The 13,637-nt window shown below is 45.6% G+C and overlaps 1 protein-coding gene across 3 annotated transcripts in view; it reads left to right on the top strand.

The window, feature by feature from the left end:
• MEMO1 (mediator of cell motility 1) overlaps positions 1-13,637 on the top strand; it is a 191,254-nt gene that overhangs the window by 22,886 nt on the left and 154,731 nt on the right. For all 3 annotated transcript variants that reach the window (XR_004538849.1, XM_033938653.1, XM_033938654.1), the window contains exon 4: positions 3,240-3,352. Coding sequence is in view for 2 of the 3 variants with exons in the window: in XM_033938653.1 (XP_033794544.1) it covers positions 3,240-3,352 (113 nt within the window). In the remaining variant the exon portion in view is untranslated. The remainder of the gene's footprint in view (positions 1-3,239; positions 3,353-13,637) is intronic.

Genomic DNA, 13,637 nt, shown 5'->3' with positions numbered 1-13,637 from the left:
TTCCTTAATTGTTTCTGATAATTTCAGGTATACACAGGTGAAAGCAGTGCAACACGCAGAAAGTGAAAACTATCTAAACTTTACTTTCTGCATGTTGCACTGCTTTCAGCTATGTATAGCTGAAATTATCAGAAGCAATTAAGGAAAGATTTATAAACTAACAGTTTTACCTCGTGCAAAGTTGTCATTTCTTTAATAAGACATTATTTTTTCTGTGGCTCTCTAAGTACCTAGAAATCCAAAATGTGGCCCTGCAAAGGGTTTGAGTTTGAGACCGCTGATCTATAGCATACATTTGTTTTGGTCAAGTTTGGGTCGTTGACTTAAATGTGTGCCGTTTTTGAAGAGTGCTAGCAGGCAGATCTTAAAACAGTTCCAGTCTGTGGCTCTCCCAAGTGACTGTCCATAATTCTCTGACTCTCCTCTCTATGCGCTCTTTCACTGTAAAGCTTTGCAGGCCGACCACCACATCTCGAGGTCACTGAGCAAAGCAGGGGCCCAACACCTAATGTGCTCTCTTAATATCTGACTCCAATTTATATTCTTGAAGCATCTTATAATTCTGGTGATCACATCTCGGGTGTCTCGATAAGCCCCTGTATCAGGGATGCCTCTCATCCTCAGGTTATTCTTGTGAGTACTGTTTTCCAAATCTTCCAGTTTATCTAACAGCCCCAGGACCTCAGACCTCACATAAGAATAGCCTTACTGGGCCAGACCAATAACCAGTACCCTGTTCTCACGGTGGCCAATCCAGGTCACTAATACCTTGCCAAAACCTAAGGAGTAGCAATATTCCATGTTACCGATCCAGGGCAAGCAGTGGCTTCCCCCATGTCTTTCTCAGTAACAGACTGGACTTTTCCTCTAGGAAATTGTGCAAACTTTTCTTAAAACCAGCAACGCTATCCGCTATTACCACAACCTCTGGTTTCACTATTTCTCTGAGTGAAAAAATTTCCTCCTATTGGTTTATAAAAGTATTTCCCTGTAACTTCATCGAGTGTCCCCTAGTCTTTGAAATTTTTGCAGAGTGAAAAATTGATCCACTTGTACCCATACTACTCCACTTAGGATTTTGTAGACTTCAATAATATCTCCCCTCAGTCATCTCTTTTCCAAGCGGAAGAGCCCTAACCTTTTTAGTCTTTCCTTATACGAGAGGAGTTCTATCCCCTTTACCATCTTGGTCGCTCTTTGAGCCTTTTCTAGCACCACTATATCTTTCTTGAGATAAGAAGACCAGAATTGAATGCAATACTCTAGATTAAGTCGCACCATGGAGTGATACAGAGGCATTATAACAGTCTTTTTAACCATCCCTTTTTTAAATAATTCCTGTTTACTTTTTTGGCCGCTGCTGCACATTGGGCGGAAGGTTTCATCGTATTGTCTATGATGAAACCCAAAACCTTTTCTTGAGCACTAATCCTCAAGGTGGACTGTTGCATCCGATAACTCAGATTCGGGCTATTCTTCCCAATGTGCATCACTTTGCATTTGTCTGCATTAAATTTCATCTTCCACTTGGACGCCTAGTCTTCCATTTTCATAAGGTCTGCCCGCAATTTTTCACAATCTGCATGTGTTTTAACAACTTTGAACAGTTTAGTGTCATCTGCAAATTTAATCACCTCACTCGTCGTTCCAATTTCCAGATCATTTATAAATAAGTTAAATAGCACCTGTACAGACCACTGAGGCACTCACATCTTCCAGGCCACGTTGTGTCTCCCTGATACTGTCTTTACAACCTTTCATCCTGGTTTCCACTGTGTCTATGTGTACACCCATGTCAGAGATGTCTGACTTGATCTCCTGAAGGGCTCCCATGCACCTGTGTTGTCACTGCCACTATTTCGGACTTGACTTCTGCCAGCTACTCCCTCATGTCAGATTTAGTCAGCAAGCCTGTGGCATCTGTTAGCATAAGGGCTGACTCTGGGCTAGAGAGTTGCACGGGGACAGAAATCCCACCCATCCCCGCCAGGATCCTCTCCGTCCCTGCTAGGATCCTCTCCGTCCCCGTAAGGAATTACTTCCATCCCCGCCCGTCCCCATAAAAAGCAGCAATTACTTCTGACAGGATCATCAATTCCACAGTTTCTTTTGTGTTTGCGCTGCTGTTTTCCTTGTGGAATCTCTTTGGTGGACCCCTTTTTTTGTTTTCTGTTCAGGTAATTAACTTATAAACCCCCTCTTTTACTAAGGCTGACGTGTCCATTATATTATATGGATGAACCCTGCTTCCAAAGCCTTCCATCCCCATGGAAGTCCCATTGGCTAGAGGGGGGTCCCCATGGGAGTCCTGTGGGCCAGAGGGGGGTCCCCATGGGATTCCCACGGGTTAGGGGGGGATTCCCGCGGGACCACCGCTATTCCCGTTCCCGTGCAGACCTCTACTCCGGGCTCTCCACTCCCATGGCTCCCAACATCAGACCTCTGTGCACGTCCTCCCCCAACCCCTTTCCACTAGCGTGAGGATCCGCTTTATTACCATCTATCTTTTGTTTTGCTTTTTTGGGTCGCCATAAGATTGTCTCCATTCCAACTGTCCTTCCCTAGAGAGAGAGTGCAATCCTCCTCCTCTTAATCAGCAATTTTTGAGGATTTGCTCAGATCGGAGTGCACCATTCAAGCTCCCATCTTCTCCAGTGGATGTCACTTCCTCCATTAGGTTGTCAGCTCTATTGAACAGGGATTGTCTCTTACATATTTAGGGCTCGTTTTACTAAGCTGCGCTAGCGGTTTTAGCGCACGCTGCATTGCCTCGCGCGCTAGACGCTAACGGCACTATTGAGTTGGTGTTAGTTTTTGGCGCATAGCGCAGGGTTAGCACGCGCAGCAATGTAGCGCGTGCTAAAAACGCTATTGCACTTTAGTAAAAGGAGCCCTAAATGTACAGCACTGCATATGTTTAGCAAGCACTGTAGAAATAAGTACTAATAGTAGTAAAATGAAACTATACTACCAGAATGCCTACTTAGCTGAATTTCTTTAAGTTAGGATCAAGCTCATGGTCTTTGTACTTACCTCCGTAGACTAATATTTTGCCTGTGTGAAAGGGTACCATATGCAGCCATTTTGTATTTTGCTAGTCCGACCTTCTAGAGAGCATGCGTATTATGCTGCTACTTTGTCAATAGACCTGCCTTATTTAGCCTTGATATTAATCTTGTAGCTAATTTTGGTTTTAGGCAAATCTTTGTAATATGAATATATTTTCCTTATTAATCCAGGAGAAGAATTTTTATCCTTGGACCTTCTCATCATGTACCCCTTTCCCGATGTGCACTTTCCACTGTGGATATTTATAGAACACCCCTGTATGACCTTCATATTGATCAAAAGGGTAAGTATAAAATTATAAATTCTACCTGTTATGTGTACAATGAGCTTTGCTAGTCTGTTTTAGCAGCTTCCATGGAGCTTAAGAAAATGGTAAAATCACAGGAACAACCAAACTTTACAAGAAAATTATATGCATTTGGTAATGTTAATATGGTAGATAATAAACTAGAAATATACCCTTTTTGCCCCTTCTTCCTGACAAAGTTTAAGGAAATGGTGGTTAAGAGCAAGTTCCTTGGGATGTGGAGAAAACTTGATAGAAGAATGAGATAGTAGTGTACTTCAATATTTTAGCAGATTGGTGGAGCAGCTAGGGGAAGAAGACAATAGACAGGTTAATATAGAAGCTTTAGAAACATACTATGTATGTAAACCATTTAGTTTTAGATCAGGGATCTCAAAGTCCCTCCTTGAGGGCTGCAATCCAATCGGGTTTTCAGGATTTCCCTAATGAATATGCATTGAAATCAGTGCATGCACATAGATCTCATGCATATTCATTGGGGAAATCCTGAAAACCTGACTGGATTGCGGCCCTCAAGGAGGGACTTTGAGATCCCTGGTCTAAAACTAAATGGTTTACATACACAGACCTGTTTTAGACGGTATATAAAGTTTAAAAAATAAAAAAAAAATAAGTGACATACTGGAACAGACCAAAGATTCATCAAGTCTAATATCCTGTTTCCAGGACTAACCAATTCAGGTCACATGTCCCTGGCAAAATACCCATACAGTTATGATCATAAGTTTACATACCCCTTGTAAGATGTATACCATTTGTGGAAAATATGAGTAATCAGACATTTCTTTTTAATGTGTTTCAAATTAAACCATTATGCATCACAGAATAGCACAATCATAAAGAAATCCCATGATCCCTGTTCAAAAGTCAGTGCTATAGTGTGCTTATAATCATAGGCATGAAATTTTCAGCAAAAATATAGAAGACAATTTTTTACGCTAACTAAATGTTCCTGTGCAAACAGCATACAATTCCTTACAGATGAGTTGGATTGTAGAAGGCATCAATTATTTTTCTCAGGTCTGCCTCCTTGTCTCTCTGGGCAGTGCCCGCTCTCTCTTCAGTCTTAACTTCTACAAGTGAGTTGAGAAGATGTCTTTTTTTTTTCTCTACTCTGCTCTAAATTTATTTTGGGGTATTAATCTGATCTTTGTCAAGATTTCTCTATGCCAAGAGGTCAGGTGCAGGGTCAGGTGCTTGAGCACATGTTGATTAGACACTGCAACTGACCGGGAGGCTTGACTGAGGATTTATGCACCCTCCTCAAAGAATCGTGTAGGAGAGTGAGGGTCAAGGATTTCAGGTTTTGGAACCTGAATAAAAGGCAGCCCAATGAGGCAAACCACTGCAGCCACCCTTGCTTGTCTGAGGCAGAAATTCCTTCTCCATTTTCAGCTGCAGTGAGAAGCTGATGCAGGCGCACAACACATGGCAGTTCTATGAGTATAGCTCATTATCCCAGGACAAATGGGCAGCATATTCTCAACAGTGGGCGACGTCACCGACAGAGCCCTGCAGCGGACATCCTCGAAAGCAGACTTGCTTGAAGATCTTTGTAAGAGCTTCCGAGTGCTGCACTGCGCATGCGCGAGTGCCTTCCCACCCAAGTAAGGGCGCGCATCTCCTGTGAGGTACCTCAGTTCAACGTTTTCCGCAGAGCTGAGAAGTCCTATTTACTTCAGCTCTGCAGCCTTCGTTGCATTCTCTACTCCGTGGCTTTCTTCTTTTTGTTAGTCGCTGTGTTCGCGTTCTTCTTTGTTTTTTAGTGTTTAAAAAAAAAACAACCTTTCATTTTTCATTATTATCGTTATTATATTCGTTATTATTATAGGCCTTTGGGCCTAAGTCTGGCCGCTTACCTTGGTCGTTACGTCTGCCTTTATTTTTTCTATGTCCCGGCCTCTTACCGGCTTTAAAAAGTGTAGCCAGTGCAGCAAGGCCATTTCACTCACCGATCCTCATCGTTGGTGTATTGCTTGCCTGGGTCCTGAACATTGCGCCGATGCCTGTTCGTGCTGTGCTACCCTTCATCCTCGAGCCCTTCGCAGATGTGCCAAACTATTTGGCCCTATGGAACCGTCTGCTGAGAAGGTCTCGACCTCGGCTTCGGCGTCGGCCTCGACTTGCAAGACCTCGACGCCCACATCTGCCTCCACCAAGGCCTCGACCTTGACACCTCCGGTCTCGAAGGCCTCATTGGCAGTTCCTCAGAAGTCTTCCTCAATGGGTAAGTCTCCTGTTTCTCCTTCAGGTACCATTCTTAAGAAGCCTCCAGAGTCTCAGGCATCCCAAGTCATGTCCACGGTCCTGCCAGCCTCTTCGAGACCTCCAGCTAAGCATGCCTCCAAGCATTGGGAATACTCATCCTCGAGGTCACCCTCCTTGGAGTGCACTGCTGCACCTTCGAGACCTGATCCATTTGTCTCGGTGCCTATGTTCGAGGACATGCTGAAAGCCATTCTGACCACTCAGATTTCCTCGATTGTGGCTCAGCTCCTCCCGGCCTCGACCCTGCTTCCTGTGAGCCAGCCTAAGCGGCAGTCTGAGGCCCCTATGGTAGCACCTCGTGGCAAACCTAGGAAGTCTCGTCGCTTATCATCAAGTGACTCTTCACCTACTCCTCGGACACAGTCTCCACAACATCGATCGAGGCATCGCTCGAGGCACTCGAGGCATTTCACTTCCAAGCTCAGTCAGGAGACTTTTCTACAGCAGAAACCCTCTCCTCCTCTAGATACTGATTCTTCTATGCCTTGTTTATCAAAGGCTACCAAGACTTCTAAATCTAAACATAAGTCTCGTAAAGCTATTACACCGTCTGCTTCTCCTCGAAGTCCATCGAGGTCACAAACTCCTCCATCGAGACTGCCTCCGAGGGAGTCTTCGCCTCCTGCCTCGACTCACTCTGTTCCTCAAACACCGGGGACTTCACCATCAAGGCTTTTGAAGTGCAAACACTCTCAGACTCCTCCTGTTGCAGGTAGTGGAGCTTCTTCGATTACTGTGTGCCTGGAATCCGAGCCTCCGTCTCAGAATTCCAGAGAGGCTTTTCCTTCCTATTCAGCGCTTCCTAAGTCTCGCACTCCTTCTCCTGAAAGTCCCTCGACCTCAAAGTCTGCCTCTTTTGCCAGATTTGTCTTTGACATGGGGAAGGCCCTTCAGCTGGATCTCCACTCTGATTCCAAGTATACTCCTGAATACTTAGCTGACATGGAGCTGCCTCATCCACCCAAGGAGACCTTGAGGCTTCCTATAACTCCAGTCTTAAAGCAAACTTTCTTCAGGAATATGGAAATTCCTTATTCCATTACTGCAATTCCATCCAAGCTGGAATCCAGATATCGCACAGTATCTTGCAAAGGCTTCGAGAAATCTCAATTGTCATACCAGTCCTTGGTTGTGGAATCTTCATTAAAGAAAGCTAAAACATCTAAGCTCTATGCTGTAGTACCTCCAGGAAGAGAGGGCCGTACCATGGACAAGTTTGGCCGTAGGCTCTATCAGAATTCCATGATGGCTAACAGAATTCTAAATTACAACTACACTTTCACTGCTTATTTTAACAATTTCCTCAAATTGATGCCTAAGTTCTACCCGGCTCTTGAGGAGCAGTGTCTTCCAGAATTCAAACACATTATCAGAACTCTGTCTCAACTTCGACTCTTCATGCTGCAAGCCACATACGATGCCTTTGAGCTCTCTTCCAGGGTCTCTGGTTTTGCAGTAGCTTTGCATTGTTGATATGGATCCCAATCTGCAAAACCTCTAGCCAACTTGCCTTGCCAGGGAAATGAACTTTTTGATGATTCTATTGAAGCTGCTACAAAGCGTCTCTCTGAACATGAGCGCTCTTTTGCTTCCCTGATTTGGCCGAAGCCTAAGACTCCTCCTGCTCGGCCATACAAACAACCACCATGTTGTTATCCTCAAAAAACGACGCCAGCTTTCTCCATGCCTCCGCCTAGAAGACCTCCACAGCAGCAATGACAGCAGAAAGCTCAGACTCCTGCTGCTGCTAAACCAGCTCAGTCTTTTTGACATTCCCAGTCTGAGCATACCAACCTCCCTTCATCAGACTTCTCTTCTGCCAATAGGAGGTCGTTTTCAGCATTTTTATCACCAGTGAGAGATGATCACTTCAGATCTCTGGGTTCTCACCATCCTTCGGGAGGGATACTCACTTCACTTTCTTCAGGTGCCTCCAGATCACCCTCCAAGAGAATGTCCTTCAAATTTGTCGCAACTTCCTCTTCTTCTTCAGGAAGCTTAGACTCTTCTTCGCCTTCGAGCTGTAGAGGAAGTTCCCTTAAACTAATGTGACACGGGCTTTTATTCCCGTTATTTTCTAGTTCCAAAGAAGACGGGGGATTTGCGACCCATTCTGGACCTCAGAGCCCTCAACAAATTTCTAGTCAAAGAGAAGTTTCGGTTGCTTTCTTTACCAACCTTATATTCCCTGATGGATCAGAGAGATTGGCTATGCTCTCTGGATCTCAAAGAGGCTTACACTCATATCCCGATTCATCCAGCCTCTCGCAAATATCTTCGATTCCGGTGGGGAATCTTCATCTCCAATACAGAGTTCTTCCTTTCGGACTCGCCTCATCCCCCAGAGTCTTCACGAAGTGTCTGGTGGTGGTGGCTGCAGCCTTCTGTGCCCAGGGTCTTCAAGTTTTTCCATACCTGAACGACTGGCTCATCAAAGCCCCCCTCTCAACGAGGGGTTATTGCAGCGACCCAACAGACTATTACGTTCCTCCAATTTCTGGGGTTCGAAGTCAACTTTCCAAAATCCCAGTTGACCCCATCTCAGTCTCTTCAATTCATCGGGGCCACTCTGGACACTGTCCAACTCAGAGCATTTCTACCTCCACCACGTCGAGATACTCTCATTCGCCTTTGCCATCAAGTGTCTCATCTCACATCAATTTCAGCAAGACAAATGATAGTTCTGCTCGGTCACATGGCTTCTACAGTTCACATGGCTTCTACAGTTCACATGACTCCTTTTGCCAGACTTCACCTTCACATACCTCAGTGGACCCTGGCATCTCAGTGGCAACAAGCTACCGTTCCACTTTCTCAACAAATTACAGTAATTCCTTTGTTGCAGCAGTCTCTCCACTGGTGGATGCTCTCTTCCAATCTTTCCAGAGATTTGCTGTTCCACACTATTCCTCATCAGAAGGTTCTCACAACAGACTCGTCAACCTACGCATGGGGAGCCCATCTAGACAGTCTCCGTACCCAAGGTCATTGGACCCCTGCAGATCGTCTTTGTCATATCAATCTGTTGGAACTCAGAGCGATTTTCAATGCTCTCAAGGTTTTTCAACACCTTCTTCAAGACCAGGTAATCCTTGTCCGGATGGACAACCAAGTCGCCATGTACTATGTCAACAAACAGGGAGTACTGGATCTCACTCCCTTTGTCAAGAAGCTCTGAAGTTGTGGGATTGGGCAATCCATCACAACATCTTTCTCAGAGCTGTCTACATTGAAGGACAGCACAACTGTCTGGCGGACAAATTGAGTCATCTTCTGCAACCACACGAATGGACACTCAATTCCTCGCCTCTATGTCAGGTGTTTGCTCGATGGGGGACTCCTCAAATAGACCTTTTTGCCTCTCCCCTCAACAGCAAGCTGCCTCAATTCTGCTCCTGAATATACTCTCCCCAGCGTCTTGAAACAGATGCTTTCCTACTGGATTGGACGGATCAGTTTTTCTATGCCTTCCCTCTATTCCCTCTGATTCTCAGGACTCTAATCAAACTCAAGACAGAACATGCCACCATGATTCTGATAGCTCCTCGGTGGCCCAGACAACCGTGGTACTCCCTTCTACTTCAACTCAGCACCAGGGAGCCTCTACTTCTACCAGTTTTTCCCTCTCTGCTTACTCAGAGTCAAGGGTCCTTGCTACATCCCAACCTGCAGTCTCTACACTTAACAGTTTGGTACCTTTCAACCTAACAGACTCTCTACAGTTCTCTCAGTCTGTACAAGATATTTTGGTAGCTTCCAGAAAGCCGTCCACTAGGCAGTGTTACAGCCAGAAATGGACTAGATTTTCTGCTTGGTGTTCCACTCGCCATATGGAGCCAATGTCTACCTCCTTGGCTTCTGTTTTGGATTATTTACTTCACTTATCGCAATCTGGACTTCAGTCTACATCTATCCGCGTCCATCTCAGTGCGATTGCTGCTTTTCATCAGCCTCTTGATGGGAAACCTCTGTCTGCACACCCTGTGGTTTCCCGCTTTATGAAAGGACTTTTTAATGTTCATCCACCGCTCAAACCACCTCCAGTGGACTGGGATCTCAATGTTGTTCTGGCTTAATTGATGAAGCCTCCATTTGAACCAATTGATACGGCTCATCTCAAGTATCTTACTTGGAAAGTAGTTTTACTGATTGCCCTCACGTCTGCTCAAAGAGTCAGTGAGTTATAAGCTTTGGTTGTGGATCCACCTTTCACCATTTTCCACCATGACAAGGTGGTTCTCCGTACTCATCCCAAATTCTTGCCTAAAGTTGTTTCAGAATTTCACATCAATCAATCTATTGTTCTTCCAGTATTTTTTCCAAAGCCTCATTCTCACCCTGGAGAAGTGGCGCTCCATACTTTGGACTGTAAGCGTGCCTTGGCTTTTTACTTGCAACGCACTCAACCTCACAGAACAGCCCCACAACTTTTCATCTCCTTCGATCCAAATACGTTGGGGCATCCTGTCTCGAAGCAAACCATATCCAACTGGATGGCTGCTTGCATCTCTTTCTGCTATGCCCAGGCTGGTCTCCCTCTGCAGGGTCAAGTCACGGGCCACAGAGTTAGAGCTTTCCTCAGATCAACTCCTATTGAGGAAATCTGCAAGGCTGCCACTTGGTCCTCGGTTCATACATTCATCTCTTGTTACTGTCTGGATACTTTCTCCAGAAGGGATGGCCAGTCTGTTTTACAGAATCTTTTTTCTTAAATTGCCAACTCTCCCTCCATCCCATTATGCTTAGCTTGGAGGTCACCCACTGTTGAGAATATGCTGCCTGCTTGTCCTGGGATAAAGCACAGTTACATACCGTAACAGTTGTTATCCAGGGACAGCAGGCAGATATTCTCACAACCCACCCTCCTCCCCTGGTTGGCTTCTTAGCTAGGTATCTGATCTGAGGTACCTCACAGGAGACACGCGCCCTTACTCGGGCAGGATGGCACTCGCACATGCGCAGTGCAGCACTCGGAAGCTCTTACAAAGATCTTCAAGCAAGTCTGCTTTCGAGGCTGTCCGCTGCAGGGCTCCGTCAGTGATGTCACCCACTGTTGAGAATATCTGCCTGCTGTCCCTGAATAACAACTGTTACGGTAAGTAACTGTGCTTTACTGTCTATGGGAAAATTGGGTGGTTCAGAAATTGGAAAAACTAAGGTTTTCTGGGGTTCTCCCAAGGGTCTCCCTCCTCTAAAATCCTATTTTCAGTGTTTTTTGAACTTTTAATTTTGCTCCCACAGGCTGTTCTTTATTTTTTTAAGTGCCAGAATGCTGCTGTGGTGGCCATCTTGGATTTTCCTATTTTATTTTAAAAGCCTTTATCTGCCTCCAAAATAGTTCAATTTTGTTTTATATTAATTGTAATGGACTCCTCAGGTGGTTTTACCCCTATATCATTCCAAGTTTGTGCTGGATGGGCACCTGGTGATTTGGCGATAGACACTATGCTATTGCTCTGCAAGAAAACATCCGCTTTGGAGGATTCTGTTTTACAGTTTGGGACAGACAGCCAGGAATCAGTGGCAGCCCTGGACTAGGGAGAGGATTTGATGGTGTGAAGACTTTTCACACCATCGGATTTAACTGAGGTTATTACAGTTTCTTTACAGGAGTTGGATCTAGAGTCCATGCAGGTCTCAGCTGCTCAGATTTCGCTGTTATGCAGTAGCAAGTTATGGTCCTTGTCCTTCCCTTCTCACCCAGAGATTACCAGGATGATAACGGGGATGAGGGCAATGACAAAATTGTATCCCATGGCTTCAGAATTTCAGCAGTCATTTACATCATCAAAGGTGAATTTGCTGGTAGTGCAGGTTACTAACCAGACTTTGCTGTCTAGTGAAGAGGGAGTGATCCTGAAGGATATACAGAATCGCAGAGTGGATTTGGTCCTCAAAAGACAATTTGAGGTGCTGATTCAGGCCTTAAAGCCTGGCTCCGTGCCGCTCCCTGAATGGCTGCCATCATTTCTCGTGGGACTCGTGAGAACTGGCGGCAGCCATTCAGGGAGTGACACGGGGCCAGGCTGGAGCATGAAAAGGTCGCTCCTACCTTGTGCTCCGCTGGCCGCAAGATATGATGAGGCAGCCATCCAGCGAGGGAGGGGCATGAGCGTGGAAAGCTCACTCCTATCGGTACACCGCTGGACCACCAGAATTTAAAAAGGCACTGGGGGAGGGGGAGTGTAAAAAATTGTTATAGTCGCTCCATAAAACGCACAGACATTTCCACTCATTTTTTTTGGGAAAAAAGTACATCTTATGAAGCAAAAAATATTACTAAATTAACTTGAGTGCTTAGATTAGTAGCATGTGTGCCCCATTCACATTTAATCCTCCAATGAAGGTCAGCATTTCACAGTCAAAAAAACACTATATTGGGGAAACTCAGGTTTTTGCTGAAATGCACAAAAGCAAAATTACAAGTTAGCCAGTGATGATCTTATCCTCTCACTCATAGAATTTTTGTAACCATTCTTTTCTCAGCTTTGCTTACTGCACATCAAACTGCTAAGTTTATATATAAATAGGCTGAGGTAAGCCAAGTTTATTTATATATATATATATATATATATATAAACTTGGCTTACCTCAGCCAGTTTTTTGCTATAGCCTCACCAAGATTCTCTTTTGTTTCTCTCTCAGCAATCTGTTCTGGAACGTCAGGACTTCCCAAGGCTTGTAACAGCCTATAGCTAGGGAAGCTTCCTATCTTTCTCAGGTACCTCTTCCCATTAACTCCTGCTGTGCTATTTATCCCTCATCTTGGCTGAGCTGTGCCCTTCTGACTCAGCAGGATTACATTTATATATACAGAATCTAATATAATAAAACCCTAAGCCACGCATGCGCACTCACACCTGCGTGAGCCCATTTTCCGTGAGCTGTAGGGACCCGCAGGTAGGAGTGCGCATGCGCGCGGTGGCGCGGAGCCTGTTTGCCGCGGCGGCTCTTGCCATCAGAAGGAAGGAAGGAGGAAACGGGAAGCAATCCCCACCTGCGTCGGAAGTCTGCAGTCGGGGATCTTGAGAGGAGCTGCTGCTGCGTCTTTAGAGAGACAGCTGGGACCGAAGGAGCCAACGGCAGAAATCGTAGCTCGGGGAGCCGCAGCTCCGCCTCTTCCGATCCCGCCACTCCTCCTCTTCGGGCAGCAGCAGCGTTTAAAATTCGCTGCTGTTGCTGGCTCCAGGCCTTCCTCTCTGGTGAGTCCTACCTACTTCATGTTTTCATGAAGACAGGACCCACCAGAGAGGAAGACCTGAAGCCTGCAACAGCAATTCATTGTAAATATTGCTGCTGCTGCTGCTGCCTGATGAAGTTCAAGGAGGAAAGGGAGCAGAGGGGGAGAGAATGGTAGGGCATGGAGGTAAGGAGGAAGGTATGGGGGAGCCGTAGGAAAATGCTGCACAGGGAAGTGGGGTGGGAGGGAAATGTTGCAGCACAGGGAAATGGAGGGGCAGAAAAAGGAAGGGAGGCATACTGCTGGACAGGGGGAGCAGGAAGGAGATGATGATGGACAGGGGGGAGTAAAACAAAGGGAGAAGGGCTGCTGCTGCATAAGGTGAGCAGTGGATGGGGTGGTGGAGGACACAGCGGAGGTAAAAGGAAGGGAGAATGGACAGGGGGAGCAGGCAAGGGGTGGTGGTGAACAACCAAGGAAAAAAAAAAAAAAAGAAAGACAGAAATACAGAAAGCGGCTAAGGAGAGAGAAAAAGAAATAAAGACAGACACACACACATATATTCTAGCACCCGTTAATGTAACGGGCTGTAAGACTAGTGTATAAATAAAGTGTGTGTTATACCTACCAAATTGCGTGCCTGAGTGCTGATCTCTCCTGGCAAGCCAGGCCAGCCTGCTATACCCGTCACAGACTGTCACAGTACCATACAATATATTTTCAACAATTTATATGAAAATTGAAACTGTATAGCTACTGTTATTCTCTTCCCTAACCTTTTTGCCTCGCCTATTTATACTCCTTACTAGGTTA

This window comes from Geotrypetes seraphini, chromosome 3 (assembly GCF_902459505.1).
Source record: "Geotrypetes seraphini chromosome 3, aGeoSer1.1, whole genome shotgun sequence".
Lineage (NCBI taxonomy): Eukaryota > Metazoa > Chordata > Amphibia > Gymnophiona > Dermophiidae > Geotrypetes > Geotrypetes seraphini.
Note: the sequence above shows the minus strand (reverse complement) of the source record. Positions and strands in the feature narration are given on the sequence as shown.